Consider the following 15,884-nt stretch of genomic DNA (forward strand, 5'->3'; position numbering starts at 1 on the left):
TTTCAGTTTCCTTCAAGTCTATGCTTTAGCTACTTTCTCAAAGGATAGTTCATATCCTGTGCTTTTGCTGTTTAGGGTCTGTTAGAAAATTTTGTACTATGATATGATCATTCTTCTAACTTCTAACTATCAGTGTCAACATTTTGAATGTTATAAAGCTGTAAGCCTACCGCTGGACCTAATACTTGTCTTCATACTTACAACTTACTTCATACTTACCTGTTATACTTACCTGTAGAGAGAAATCCAAGAAAATTCTCATACTTACTTGTCTGAAGTTTATTGGTAAAAAGTCATCGTTAAATTGGTTACCTTGCCATCTGACCTAAAGGAAAATGTTATGACAACATTTCATAGAATCTAGTTTATAAGCCACCTTATTTCTACCCAATGCCTACTACTGCCCTGTACCAATACATCGTACTTACCTGCAATATGTAATTGAATAAGGGAGAGATGATATGGCCATCAAACAGTATCAAACGTTTTCAAAAGTATAAAATGTATCTCCCGATACCTGCAGACCTTTCTATCTCTCCCTCACCCTTACTACCTCCATCAAAGGGTGGACTAAGGTGCTAGTGGGGTTGTGATTGCCATCATTGCAGCTGTCAGTAGTAATTATCTCACACTCACAGCCAGACACCTAATCCAAACACTGCCCAATAGAAAAGGATGAAATGAAACACAGAGAGAATGAAGGGAGAAAAGAGAGGAAAAAGAAGTAGAGAGAGGGAAAGAAAGGCTTAGAGAGGAGTTGGGGAGGCAAAGGGGTTAGGAAGAGAGAGAATTCCTTCCCTGCGTCAGCCCCTGAATGCTTCCAGCCTCAATGCAAGTGTTAATTAAAAGAATCCAAAAAAGAGGAGCCAGTTCCTTTGTGTGGAGATGTGTGAGAGGGTCACTCAGGGGTTAACCTCGCCCCCGTGCCCTGCGGCGCTGCAGCCTTGTTTTCAGTTTCGCCACTGAGCTGCCAGGCTGCACATGTGTATCTCAACACTGAGAGAAGCCAGCAGGTCAAAGCGAGGAAGAGGATTGAGAGGCACTCAACTTTTTTTCTCTTTTCTCCTCCCCTCTTTGCATCCATGTCAGCCGAAGCCCTCCTGGCAGCCATTGACAGGGGAAGTGATCAACTTTATTTAGACACTTATTAGGCCCTCAGAGGAAAGCCTCTCATTGTGATTTTTGCTGGGGAGAGGGTTCGAGGAGTTCCTTTCGGCAGCCGCTGTTAAGATTCTCACGTTTGATTGCCACTCGATTGGGGAATAGGAAGAATGGAATTGCAGCCATTTCTTAACATCTCTAAGACTTGGACCCTGTATGGCTTTGTCTCTCTCAATAGCCAAGTCTGTCCTGCTCTCAAGGCTAAGTCAGCCCTTAGGCTCACAGCTTTGCTTTAGGCCAAAAAATGCATTGTTTACTTATAGTGTTAGGGAAATGTTGTTTTGTTCCAATTTTCCTCATTGGTAAAGTTTTTCTTTCGGGGAAAATATGACGGTCACAATGGACAGTGCCACATCTTAAGTTACATCAACTTGGAGAAGTCAATTGAGCTAAGTGTTCTCCCTAGGTGTTCCCCTGATACTGCCCTAACTGGGACACCTTTTGACTCCTCGTTGCCAAAATAAGCTTGACTCTAATTACTAGGTGACCAGAAACACAATCTGTTTCTTCCTCCACAATCTGTACAATTCTGCTGGTGTGTTGCTTGATAGACAGTTTGAGGCCTGATGTAAAAGGATATTAATATTGTCCCAGGCAGTGCTGGGGGGGAAAAAATATATATACAGATTATAATTTTTTTTTTTTATCTTTAGGAGTTTTTGAAACGAGGCTATGAACTCATGCAAGCCAAACTGTTTCCAATGAGACGGTGCACCTTTTAGCACGGAGTCATTCTCTTATTCTGTTCTTTTAACCCTGATTCTCAATCTAACCACTGCTGTTTTTGGGTGGCTTTCTTTACTTAAGACAACAGGGAGAGGGAGAGATGGATGGGGTGGGGACCTAGCGGGATATTATTCATTCCTTATCTGTCAGGGGAGATACTGTATTTCTCATATCTTCTCCTTCGATATTGAGCTGGAGGGACTTTTAACACACAATGGTCAATATTATAACCTATTTCTGTGTTCCCTTAGCTTACTTTATTTTTCTTATCCCCAGACTCCAGCAAATAATAAAATGATTGTCCCTCTCCTGGGGAACGAAGAGATAGGGTTTATTATCCCCCTTCAGAAAGGTCTCCATGTAAACAATTCATTTAATTTAAAATCAGAAATACATTTATGAAGGTCATCATCTCGGGGGAGCTGGAGAACGGCAAGGTTTGACTGCACAGGCTCACACTTTTCTGTGATAAATAGAGACATCAGTCTCTGTCGTAAAGACATAATATGTTTATAATGTGGTTTGTTGCCGCCTTGCTTTCTTGGACTGAATAGATTGGGTAGAAAGAGAGTGTACAAACAGCGTGTGACTTGGTTAGATGTTTTGGTTCTTATCAGTGAAAGCTTCATACACAGCGCTCACAACAAAGTCTGTATTGCAGACAAGGTCTAGTTGACACACTATTCTCTGCTGCCATACAAGCCGAAGCCAGCATGAAGAAACCTTTAAATCTTTAAAGAGATAGGAACTCCTGCAGTCTCTCTTGGCCTTTTCAGACTCAATTGGCGTTGCATGTAATCGTCTCCTGATTCAACAATGTCCAGCTGCTCTTTGTGTGTGCGGGCACCTGACAATAGAGCAGATCACAGGACCTCTGATGGGGACAAGCAGCCTCGCTGCCTCTTATCTCGACTGGCCCTGGTTTGGTCACGCTGCTTAGAGGTTCACTCTCCCAGAAAAGGATTGGCATCTGTAGCTCCTATGCTTCACAATTAGTAGTTGAGTGGGCGCAGCATTGTTGCAGTTGTGACAGAAAACACTAGAAGCTGGAAGCTTCACGCTGAGGTGCGCTTACCTCACAGCTGAATGGTTCACCACTGTCATCATCTGGCGTGTTATTGGTCTCTGTCGAGATAATTAGGGGTTGCTACATGTGGCGGAAATACATTTTCATGATTGATCAATTACATTCAAAAACATTTTTACTTAATTAAAAATAATTTGACACATATTATTTTATGACTTTAATCAGCAAGGTTTGATATCACAAGTTTGGAATTGATCCAAAATCTGTCATGGTGCCGTTTACATTGGAAGCGTCTCTGGTTCCATGTTTTATCCTGCAGTAGGTTTGCTTGTATTGTTGTTGCCACTAGGGTCTCTGCCTGGAGAGACTGGTTGTAATGAGTCCCTGCTGAATGCTGACATTTCCAGCCCTGGGTCTAAGAGCTCATTAGTTTGGTGTTCTCCCGCTAGAAGCCTCCACCACCAGCACTATTAACTGATATTACAGATGGAGGTTAACCTTGCTAACATTTTTCCTTGATTAGAGAGATTTTTATGTCTTTGTTCCAAAACTGTATCTGGTGGTGAGAGCTCTCAGTGTATCCTAGACCCATCGACCTTTTAAATGCGCGTCGACTATGTATTTAGTCTTAACCGGCAGTCAGGGAGGGAGTTTATAGAGGTTAACCTTTTTACGATTAGTGCATGGCAATTTCAAAAATGTAATTTGTTGATATTGACCACTTCTGTCACTTCACTTTGTGAACTAGACACAGACTACAAAACAAAGACTCTAACTAATAAAAAACTAAGGCCGAATGAGGAAGCCTGTTCTTAATCGGGTGGGTGTATCATCATTGTCGAGGATACACTCAAATCAACGACACCCAACATCATCAGTGGCTGCAAACGCTTTAAATGCGATATTGATCACAGTTATAAACTGTGAATTTTCAAGGGGACCCCTGATTTCACCTCATCAGTACACTAAACTCTATCTGAACAAATTTGAGGCGAGAAATAATCAATCCAGTTGGTGAGTTTCACTCATATTAGATCTACAAGGCCTCATTTAAAACATTGGTTTCTGACTTTGGTGGCCGTGCTCCAGGCTTGCTGGAGACACGGACACCGTGACGCACCTTGACTCTCAGATGCGGGGATTTTTTTATTTCATGTAAACTTTGGAAAATAAATAAATACATCTACAATAAAAAAGGATCTTTGAAAACCGAGCTCTCAAAGCCGTCGGAAGCGTTTTGTTCACAGCAATTACTTTGTCAATAGTTTACCTCATTATTTGACACTTAGGCCACGTTTAATATGAACATCCGACATTGTAACTGTACGAGTCTACCCACAAGTATGGGTTTATGGAGGGAGACGCAGTCTTTCTGGCAGTGGGGCGCCGTCATGGTGAGAGTTTATTAATAAAAATCAACAAAAAGGCTTGCTGGCAAAACGATAAACAATAATAATAATGACAATCAATCGGGGCGCAAGAGGAATAATGCTTCCTGAGCTCCTGACGATCCCCATGCGCCGATCCCCCTCTGCAAGACAAACATTAATACCCCTTTCCCACTGCGCCAAAAACCCTGTAACACCTGCTTAAATCCAGCACTTGTCATTAGTGGGAAAGTAACACCCGGGTTTCAGTCCTGGGTCAAATGACCCTGCAATAAACACAGGTTTTTATTTGGCGCCAGCTCCGATCGGCTCTGATGTAACCTGTCGACCCGGTAATTTTGGCCCCATTACCTCAGCAATGTGACGCGTGTTGAAGTTTCGGACATTGCCTCGTCAATAGACAGGAATATCCCTGTATCATTCGATCGTTTTACAGCCGATTCAGAATCCAAAATCAGAAGTTAATGACTTTTTCCCGCATGCGGGGCCGTGAAATGTTTTGAGTGTGGAGACCGCTCCGAAGGGACAACACTCCCGCCGGGCTCCGAGCCACTTCAACACAACACCAATCTGGTCTCCGAACCGGAGAAAAGACGACGGCTCCCCGCTGCTGGAGGACCATCCAGTTTAGCTATACCAACGATCCGAGTCGCTGGGTGATGAGACATTTTTTTTGCCAAGTTTTTACAGTTCAATGTCGTTGTTTGTTTACATTGCTGTCTCCTCTACTGTTTTTTCCCCAATCACACTAGAACAATGACACGCCCTCTTTCAGGTGTGTTTATGACATCAAACGTGACACACCAGGAAAAAAAAAAAAAAAAGAACAGCATTTCTCCTGGCAATGGGAAAGGCGCCAATCGCCTATTTTAGCGGGTTTATCCAAATAAAAAATAAAAAAAGATTAAACCCGCTAATTTTGGTCAAAAACTGTATGAGAAAGGCCCTGTCCCGAATCGGCCGAAATCAGTACAGCTGTGCAGCCGCGGAAAGGAAGCCGCGCCGCTGTCTGCAGCTGCGGCTTAACCACGCCGCTTGATCCGTCACATATCCCCACCCTTCGACTTAGGCCGGGAGGCCGTCCGGCCGACAACCAGCTCTCCCCCTGCCACCACCATCTACGCCCCCAACCCATGGACCACCCGGAACTTAAAGGGCTGGAGAGCCAGGTACCACCGGGTCATCCGCGCGTTGGTGTCCTTCATGCTGTAGAGCCACTACAGCGGGGCATGGTCCGAATAGAGGGTGAAGCCGCGCCCCAGGAGGTAATAATGGAGCGAGGGGACGGCCCACTTGATTGCCAGACACTCCTTCTTGACTCATGCTCCAAAAGCTTGCGGCTGTGGTACAGCACTGGTCGGTCTGCTCCAAACACCTCTAGGGACAGGACCACACCCAGCCCTCTGTCTGACACGTAGGTCTGCAGACAGAATGGGGGAGAGAGAAGTTTGGGTTAAACAGCACTGCAGCGGTTTTATCAAGATGTGGTCGGCCAGGCCTTCACCCAAGTGGTACCCCAGATACCATACCGCCCTCCCCCCCATGGCACACTTTGGGTTGGCGGTGAGCCCCGGCTGCCTCAGGGACTCAAGCCTTGCACCCGCATGCTGCATATGCCCCTTCCACGTGTCGCTGTGAATGATTACGTCGTCTAGGTAGGCCACGGCCTATGCTAAATGCAGACACAGGACCCGGTCCATGAGTCTCTGAAAGGTGGCTGGGGCAACGAACAACCCAAACAGTATTTTGTGAAAGTGGTACAACCTGAACTGTGTTGAGAAAGCAGGTTTTTCCTTGGACCCCTGAGACAAGGGGATGGTAGCTCAGGCGGTAGAGCTGGTGGTCTAGTGATCTAAAGGTTGCTGGTTCGATCCCAGGCTCCTCCTGCTAGCATGCTGTAGTGTCCTTGAGCAAGACACTTAACCCCTCATTGCTCCTGATGGCTGCGTCCGTCGGTGTTTGAACAATTGTAAGTCGCTTTGGATAAAAGCGTCTGCTAAATGACTAAATGTAAATGTAATGTAAACAAGGCAATCATCCAGTATCACTTGGTTAAATCGAGTGTCGTGAAAAAATGAGCTGCACCTAACTGCCGAGAAGTCTGTTGACCTGGGGCATCAGGTAGGCATTGAACTTTAACACCGTGTTCACCTTTTGGTAGTCCACGCAGAACCGGACCGACCCATCGGGTCCCACCAGCGCGATGGGGCTAGACCAGTCACTCACTAGACCAGTCACTCGTGGACTCCTCTGTCACCCCCATGTCCAGGATGGCCTCTAATTCCGCCTGCATGATCTTATATTTATGTTCGGGCAGGCGACATGGCCCAGAACGCACCTTCACCAAACAGGGTCACTAAACAGGGCCGCGGTACGATCGGCCGCCTTTGGAACCTCCGACCCCAACTCATCCTGCTCAATGACTGCTGTGGCCAGAGCCACAGACGCCTTCGTTGAGCCTCCATTCTTTTAGGAGGTCCAGGTGATAAATCTGAGTCGACCCTGCTTGTCAGACAGTTAAACCTCATAATCAGAATCAGAATCAGAAATACTTTAATAATTCCAGGGGGAAATTACTTTTGTTACAACTCCAAATCTACATACAACATATTTACATACAACATATAGTAATTATTAAGAAATATATTTATATACAAATATATATATAAACATATCTATATACACATGGTAAAGTGTAAAATGTACAGTTAAAATGTGCAAAAAAAAGAAGGTGCAGAAGTGGAAGTCCGTGTTTTGAGGTCAGGTTACAGAGAGGGGGTGTCTGACTCTCTGAGGGAGGCGTTGTAGAGATTGATGCCCACAGGCCGGAATGATTTCCTGTGGCGCTCTGTGGTGCATCTGGGTAAGAGGAGTCTTCTGCTGAAGGTGCTCCTGAAGTGTGTCGTAGAGAGGGTGTAAGACATTGTCCAAGATGGACTGAAGCCTGGACAGCATCCTCCTCTCTGCCACAGTCGTCAGGGTGTCCAGCTCCTCTCCTACGACATCACCGGCCCTCCTGATTAGTTTGTTTAGTCTGTTGCTGTCTGCGACCCTCAGCCCACTGCCCCAGTATGTGACAGCGAAGAAGATCGTACTGGCCACAACAGACTCATAGAACATCCTCAGCATCGTCCGACAGATGTTAAAGGACCTCAGCCTCCGTAGGAAATAGAGTCGGCTTTGGCCCTTTTTGTAGACTGCCTCGGTGTTTCTGGTCCAGTCCAACTTGTTATTGAAGTACACCCCCAGGTACTTGTACTCCTCCACAGTGTCCACAGGGACCCCCTGGATGGAAACAGGGGTTATGGGTGTTAATAATCGACCTCTCCAACCCACCGTGTGACAACAAAAGGCCCTTGCCACTTTACGAGCAATTTAGACCTGGACGTAGGGAGCAACACTAACACCTGGGTGAGTGGGTACGAATAGAGGGGGTGCGGGTACAGTGGGTACAGTGGCACTGCTGCCTCACAGCAAGAAGGGTTCGACTCCATGGGTTCGATTCCCCGTGCTCACATGGGGTTTCCTCCATGTAACATCAGTAAGGACCCCCACCAAAAACATGCACAACATTACATTAAATTACATTGCATTGCATTTAGCAGACGCTTTTATCCAAAGCGACTTACAATTATTCAAACACCGACGGACGCAGCCATCAGGAGCAATTAGGGGTTAAGTGTCTTGCTCAAGGACACTACAGCATGCTAGCAGGAGGAGCCTGGGATCAAACCAGCAACCTTTAGATTACTGGACGACCAGCTGTACCTCCTGAGCTACCATCATCATCGTCTGACCAGCGATGGACATGTTACTAGGTCCCCGGGCGCGTCGTTGTATGCTGCCCACTGCTGCTTGCTACCCCCCCCCCCCAGAGGAAGGACAAGCCAGGATGGGTCAAATGCAGAGGACCCATTTCACCAGCCACCAATCCGATGCATGTGTCGTATAAGTTGGACTGACGTTCCTGAGCCTGGAGCAAATTCTCCTGTGACAGCTGCCCCAATGCGTGTAACTTGGCTCTGAGGTCCATCACATACCGTACCCTATTCTTACTGGTGCTAGGCTCCCAGTTTTCTTTAATTAGGTGTAGCACACGATGGGATCGCTTGCCGAAAAGGACCTCAAAAGGAGAAAATCCCATGCACGCCTGGGGAACCTCCCGCACTGCAAACAACAGGGGGTCCAACCACTTGTCCCAATTATGGCTATCGTCGTGAACGAACATCGAATCATGTTTTCAGCATTTTATTAAATTGCTCCACCAGACCATCGGTCTGAGGAGGGTAAACGCTGGTCCGAATTGAGTGGATGCCCAGTGACCCGTAAGGTTCTTGAAGTGTGCATGACATAAAGGAAGTGCCCTGGTCGGTCAGGATTTCGTAATTCAGGAATCTGGACTCAGGAGACTAGCTGGAAGATTGACTAATTGGCACTCAGGATATGCGGTGCACCACTCTGCCCATATTGCCCAACCAATAGAAGCAGGCCATTATCCGCTGCAGTGATTTATCGTGTCTGAGGTGACTGCCCATCGGGTTATGGTGAGCCGCCTGGAAAAACGTTTCCCGGTGGCTTCTCGGAACCAACAACTGGGTTATTTCCTCTCCTGACTGAGTGTCATGGCTTACAACCTGTTCCTGATGACCGAAAAGCACACGTGGGTAAGCACGGCATCTGTGCGCACCAACCTGCTATCAATTTTAATCACCCGTTCAAAGGCCACGCACAGGGGATCGTCAAGCGACTGCTCCAGCGGAAAATCGTCCATGGGGAAAGTCAATGGGACCCAGGAAGATCCCACTTGGGATTCCCCTGCTCCCAGACCCGTCGTGCCGCACAACAGGCACATCTGCTTACCGACCCTCCCTGTTCCGAATCGGACCAAACAGTGCCACTTGGACGCTAATCCGGCCCTTTCAGGACAGCTGTGTGGCCGCGGGAAAGAAGCCCCGCTGCCTTCTGCAGCCGCGGCCTAACCACGCCCCTTGGTCTGCCACAGTAACATTTTATATATATGACAGAAAATAGGGAAAAGGATAATGGGTCCCCTTTAAAGATCTTTTTTTTATTGGTTTACTTACCAGAAACAAATAAATGCAGCACAAATAAATTGTGCTGCATTTATTTGTTTCTTCACACTACACCTCAACCCTACTTGCACTGACCTGTCTACCCCATGAGCATCTTTTTTCCTTTGTCCCTTGACAGTCTAACATACTTTCATAAAAAATAAAAACATACAGCATACATACAAATGACATAATGTAATGTGATTTTTAACCTCTTGCTTGGTAACTTGAATTGAAAAGAATGACACATTCCACATGTTTTTCTTTGTTTGTAGATGACATTAGCAGTTTCTGGGATCAGTTATCCCTGCCATCACCTCAGTGTGTGTAGAAGGTCTTCCCCAGCCAACGCCCAGGAACCCACAGAAGAGGTACACACAAGGATGTACACACATTTACCAAATGAATGCCAGTTTAAAAGGGTTTTACATGTTGAGATAAGACTGTTTCTACTGTCATTGTACTTAAACAATTTTCTCAATAACGTTTATAGTGTGCAGATGTCCATATGATCAGCGACAGTGAGGGGGATGATTTTGAGGATGCATCAGAGTTTGGCGTGGACGATTCAGAGATGTTTGGAGTGGGATCCTCAAGTTGTCGGAAATCACCTATGAGTACGTGCAGAATGGCAATGACTGTGTTTCAACCTTAGAGGTTGTGTTGCTTAAGATCTTCAGAGCTGTTGATTTGTTATTTAATTTTGATGTGTCTCTTCACAGTGCCAGAGAATAGTGAGAATGAAGATGATGCCTTACTGCACTTTACTACCGAATTTTCAACAAGGTGTGTAAAATTGGGCTGCAGCGAACAATAACTTTCATTTTTAATTAACCTCTCAATATTTTTTTTGATAATTTGATTAATATTTACTATTAATTTAGGCCATTCAACTAGAGTACAACGGTTTACTGAGGTAGAAAACAATGTTATGACACTCTTTTTGAATTATGAAACAAAGACAGGCGTATGCACAAGAAGAAGTTATAAATGCCACATATTTTCATGATGCATCCCGAAACAAAGGACTTAACTTTAATTTGATTAATACCGATCAATCAAAAATTATAGTTAGTCGTTTCACCTCTATCACACGCAAGAAATGCTGCCAATACTTTCTAAGGGATATTTTTTTGTCTTGCAGGTATGGAGAGATCCATCCCATGTTCTTCATCGGGTCTTTGGAGGCAGCATCTCAAGAGGCCTTCTATGGCAGAGCCAGAGATGTAAGTCACACACAACCTCGCTACATCCCTGCGTGACTGTATGGAGAAATTGTTCGAGCCACCATTTGATATCCTTATATCTAAAACCCTTATCAAATGTTCATCCAGACAGACGAGATTTTATTTTTAGCCGTTTCTTTTTTCTTTTCATCTTCTCTTTGTCCTTTTAAGGAGCCTTGTATCAACTGACAGCTTGTGTGGATTACAGTCTCATTAGACTACGAGGACACGGCAAGATGTTAGGAAGGGGATGGTGGGTTCAGCGAGGAATAGAAATGGGAAGCACAGAGTGGAGAAGGTAGGAGGAAAGGAAAAAGTAAAGAAGGTAGACAAGAGTAAATAGTGAGAAAGAGATGGCAGAGGGGGTAAGAATGACAATGAGAGGAATAACGAAGTAATAAGTAGTACAGAGGGAGAGGGAAGCTTGGCGAGTTGCCTCATCTCCTATTCTAAGCCAGTGCAATATGGCCCCCATCCCCAGTGCTCACACACTGCGCCATCCCCGACACAGCACAGGGTGTCAAAAATAGTATTCATTTTCATTGTGTTAAATTTGATTTTGGGTGAGCTTGATTTAGCCTGCCAACTGTGCTGTGGCGGTAGAATGAAGCTTGGGATCATTTTGAGTAAACGGGTGAAAAAGCAAAAGAAACAATTCTATGTATTCTCTGTCTAAACCATCCATCCTGACATCTGTCCATTGGTCTGACTCTCTCTCTGTCTAACTCAGTATCTCTCTGCCCTTCTACATTTAACATGAATGGATCTAGTTGTCCCTGTCCTCATTCTTGTAGCTAGTCAAAAGCCCTACCTCATTAACTGGATATTAGAATGGGGCAGATTTGACTCGAGAATGAGGACACGCTTGGGTTTATATCCAGGGAAATCAGTCTCACTCTCTCAAAGGCTTGGAGAGGCTAATCACTAAGCAAAACACTACATTTGATGAAGTGTTTCTGAAGGTGTGTGTGTCTGTGTGTGTGGGTGTGTTTGGTGGTGGCGGGGTTGTTGAGACTCAATCCATCCTTAATGAAAATGCTCTGGGCCTCTGAGCTCAGCTTAACCCTCTTGGGGATCAGCTGGTTAGTCAGAGCGCACAGACAGATAGGCCACCCATCACTAGCGGCGATCCTCTCTAAATCCCCATCAACGCAGCGGTTAATCACGCTAACCCTGCTCTCCTCCGCCCTCCACCGCTCTACTCTGTCCGCCACACACAAAGACACATCAAAATTCATAGCCTTGCTGGAGAGGGGAGTTCAAGGATTTGTTGCTGCCAAGTATCCTCTGAAAGCTCCGGCGACAGCTCCCATCGAGTCAAGAGGAAAGAGCAGCGCTGGAGAGGGAGATGGAGAAATTGATAGCCCCAGAAGTGTTGTTGGCCACTTAATGCCTGTTTGTGCTGATGACCGCTATGTTTAACTCAATGTTACACTCTAATAGGCCTGTAAGTGTACCAGGCTAGTGTGGCTAATGTTGAGATCCATTTTATAGCATGTAACAGGCTAAACCACTAAAAGAAAGGGCTTCAAACTGATGATTGTCTATCTGTCTACGTTTAGTTTAAATTCCTTATTCTTTTAATTCCCTCTTCTCATTAAGAATTGTCCTGTGCTCCATTAAATAATCAATCAGTCTGGAGCCCAATATGTCCCAAACAAGGAAATGTTTTCAGTAGGGGTGTTGGAAACCACCCATATGGTTGGACCATTGATCTGAAAGAGTTTTCCAAGTGTGTGTGTGTGTGTGTGTGTGGGGGGGGGGGGGGGGGGGGTCTCTCTGGATCAGTCATTTGAGCTCTTCATTTTGAAGTGTTTGCTTTTCCAAACTGGGCCTGCCATCCATGGAACGATGTCTTTCTTGCCCTCTTTCTATCCGGCGTTCCCTTTCTCCTTATCTGTCTTTCTGTATTTCAAGATCCCCGCAATACAACACAAATAGCGTCTGCCAACTAGTACCTAAAAGGAAAGCACATTTCTGTCTGTCACAGTTGAGAAATTCTTGAACAAAAGAAAATAGTAAAATGATTTTAGGGATTCTGATACAATTTTAATGGAATTTTTAAACAAACATAATAAACAAAGTAAAAGTGTTAACATGAGGAGGACCACCCTGAGCACCGCTGTGTAATATTCTCTAATGTTGTGGCTCTAGCTGTTTACACAGTAAATAAATAACCTTAAATTGCAATGAATTCATTGATTTACACTCCCTCTAAGCACATGAGGCTAACACATAAGGCAAATATAATTTAATTAATTTATAATTTATTTTATAATTTCATTAGAATTTGGAATTTGTATTTTACCATTATCCTCCAACTGGAAACGATGAACAGCTGATTTACCATTATCCTCCAACTGGAAACGATTAACAGCTGATTTGGCCGTTGATGGCTTTTGCCACAATGTGAGCAGCCTGAGGGTTACATCAACACAGAAGAACAACATTCTTCTCCTCGGCCTTTTTTCAAGATCTCTACAGTACATGTCTGCGCTGCATTCTCCTGATCTCATCTGATGTCATCTTTCACAGTTCAAATTTGGTTCCAAACTGAAGTTTGCATAACGCCTGTGGCTCCTGACACCTCCATGCCTGGTCACCTATCAAAATGATTCCCAACATTTTTCACATCAAGGGCCCTTAACTTGATTTGACTTTGATTGTAAGATATCATATGATTTAGTCCAAAATCCCATACCTGGCCATACTGGAGTTAATGAGATAACAATGAAACTATTATCAAAACAGTCATTGTTCTACATTCTTTAACTCTCCTAATGTCTTATAAATGCAATTATGGAACTATTAATCGTTTTTCTGCAGACCCCCTAGAACCTCTTGAAGGACCCTGGGAAGCAGAATGGGAGCAGAATGTACCTTTAAGATTCCATATCCTACAGATAATTATGGTTGGAATATACACCTGCCCGTCCTCATGACCTGTAGTACAGAGACTAATTTAGAACTAAACAAACACTTGTTTCACAGGTGTCATGTTGCCTTAACAAAGCAAACAGCCATTTCAGAATAAATGGCGTGCGTGCGTGCGTGTGTACGTGCGCGCGCGCCTATTTGTTGCCTCCCAGACGTATCCTGTTGTAACAAAGAAAGTTAAGATCAATGTTTTTCTACCATAGTTGTTGTTTTCCTCTCAATTTTTCATACTCTCTCCTACAAAAGTCAGTTAAATGGAAAAGAGGACTGTTGTGGTACTCAGAAATCAGACTTTTTACTTTAGTAAAAGTACAAATACCCTGAGACATAATTACTCTAGTAAAAGTAAAAGTACCACTTTCACATTTCTACTTCAGTAAAAGTACATAAGCGCTCGCTCTTAAATTTACTTAAAGTATTAAAAGTGAAAATATGATACTTTCTTCTCGCTTTGGCTTCCTTTTGATATATATATATACTGTATATATATAGATATATATATACACTTATAAGCCACAACATTAAAACCACCTTCCTAATATTGTGCAGCTCCCCCTCATTCCGCCAAAACAGCTCTGACCCGTTGAGGCATGGACTCCACAAGACCTCTGAAGGTGTCCTGTGGTATCTGGTACCAAGATGTTAGCAGCAGATCCTTTAAGTCCTGGAAGTTTTGAGGCGGGGCCCCCATGGATCAGGCTTGTTGTTCCAGCACATCCCACAGATGCTTGGTATTTATTCTGTAACTTTCACTTATTTCACCTTATCAGTCCACTAAAATCTGTTTCTGAACAAATTTTAGGCGAGAAATGAGCAATGCAGTTGCTGGATCTTCACTCATATTAGATTGACAATGCCTCATTTTAAGGTTTCTTCCAACAAGGCAAGGGCTCGCATCAGAGCACCGCACGGGGATTACGGGGCACACATTCATTTTTTCAATTAATGTAGGAAAATAAAATTTATAAAATACATCTAGAATGAAAATACTATTTTTATTGGTTATTCTTTATTCTTTATTTATCATTTAGTTCCTCAAAACAGAGTTCAACGAACAAGAATCGTTCCTAGTACCTGCAGTGTTGACACATAAAAAACTAGTTCTTAGAACTATGAAAAACTTGCTGCTGTGCGACAACGCCTAAAGTGACATCCACATCAATGCCAGGACCCAAGGTTTCCCAGCAGAACATTGCCCAGCGCATCACAGTGCCTCCGCCGGCTTTCCTTCTTCCCATAGTGCATCTTGCACACGCACCCTGGGCGCCCATGACCCTGTGGCCAGTTCACCGGTTGTCCTTCCTTGGACCACTTTTGGTAGGTACTAACCACTGCATACCAGGAACACCCCAAAGACCTGCCTTTTTGGAAATTATCTGACCAAGTCGTCTAGCCATCACAATTTGGCCCTTGTAAAAGTCGTGTGTGTGTGTGTGGGTGTGTGTGTGTGTGTGTGTGTGTGTGTGTGTGTGTGTGTGTGTGTGTATACACACACACACATATATATATGTGTATATATATGTGTATATATATATGTGTATATATGTATGTATATATGCACTATATACATTATGTATACACTATACATCTCATCTCATCACCGTTCTCAGTTTCGTTCCTGCAGTCTGTCAGTATTCACTACACTAGCGTTTGCAATGGCCACGCCCCCTTACCGTATGTATATATGTATGATTATACTGTATATACACTCACTGGCCACTTTATTAGGTACACCTTGCTAGTACCGGGTTTGACCCCTTTTTGCTTTCAGAACTGCCTTAATTCTTCGTGGCATAGATTCAACAAGGTGTTGGAAGCATTCCTCAGAGATTTTGGTCCATATTGACATGATAGCATCACACAGTTACTGCAGTTACTTGTCGGCTGCACATGCATGATGCGAATCTCCCGTTCCACCACATCCAAAAGGTGCTCTATTGGATTGAGATCTGGTGACTGTGGAGGCCATTGGAGTACAGCAAACTCATTTTCATGTTCAAGAAACCAGTTTGAGATGATTTGAGCTTTGTGACATGGTGCATTATCCTGCTGGAAGTAGCCATCAGAAGATGGGTACACTGTGCTCATTAAGGGATGGACATGGTCAGCAACAATACTCAGGTATGCTGTGGCATGCTCAGGTATGCTGTGGCATGCTCAATTGGTACTAAGGAGCCCAAAGTGTGCCAAGAAAATATCCCCCACACTATTACACCACCACCACCAGCCTGAACCGTTGATAAAAGGCAGGATGGATCCATGCTTTCATGTTGTTTAAGCCAAAAATAAATAAGTGGTTATTTGAGTTACTGTTGCCTTTTTATTGTCTCGCACCAGTCTGCCCATT

General features: G+C 44.3%; 1 protein-coding gene across 1 annotated transcript in view; it reads left to right on the plus strand.

The window, feature by feature from the left end:
* faf1 (Fas (TNFRSF6) associated factor 1) overlaps window positions 1-15,884 on the plus strand; it is an 86,940-nt gene that overhangs the window by 45,157 nt on the left and 25,899 nt on the right. Inside the window, exons 9-12 of the mRNA XM_080017749.1 lie at window positions 9,650-9,745; window positions 9,868-9,991; window positions 10,097-10,160; window positions 10,519-10,600. Coding sequence (XP_079873875.1) covers window positions 9,650-9,745; window positions 9,868-9,991; window positions 10,097-10,160; window positions 10,519-10,600 — 366 coding nt within the window. The remainder of the gene's footprint in view (window positions 1-9,649; window positions 9,746-9,867; window positions 9,992-10,096; window positions 10,161-10,518; window positions 10,601-15,884) is intronic.

The sequence above is a fragment of the Zeus faber genome (assembly GCF_960531495.2).
Source record: "Zeus faber genome assembly, chromosome: 1".
In the NCBI taxonomy this organism is placed as follows: Eukaryota; Metazoa; Chordata; class Actinopteri; order Zeiformes; family Zeidae; genus Zeus; species Zeus faber.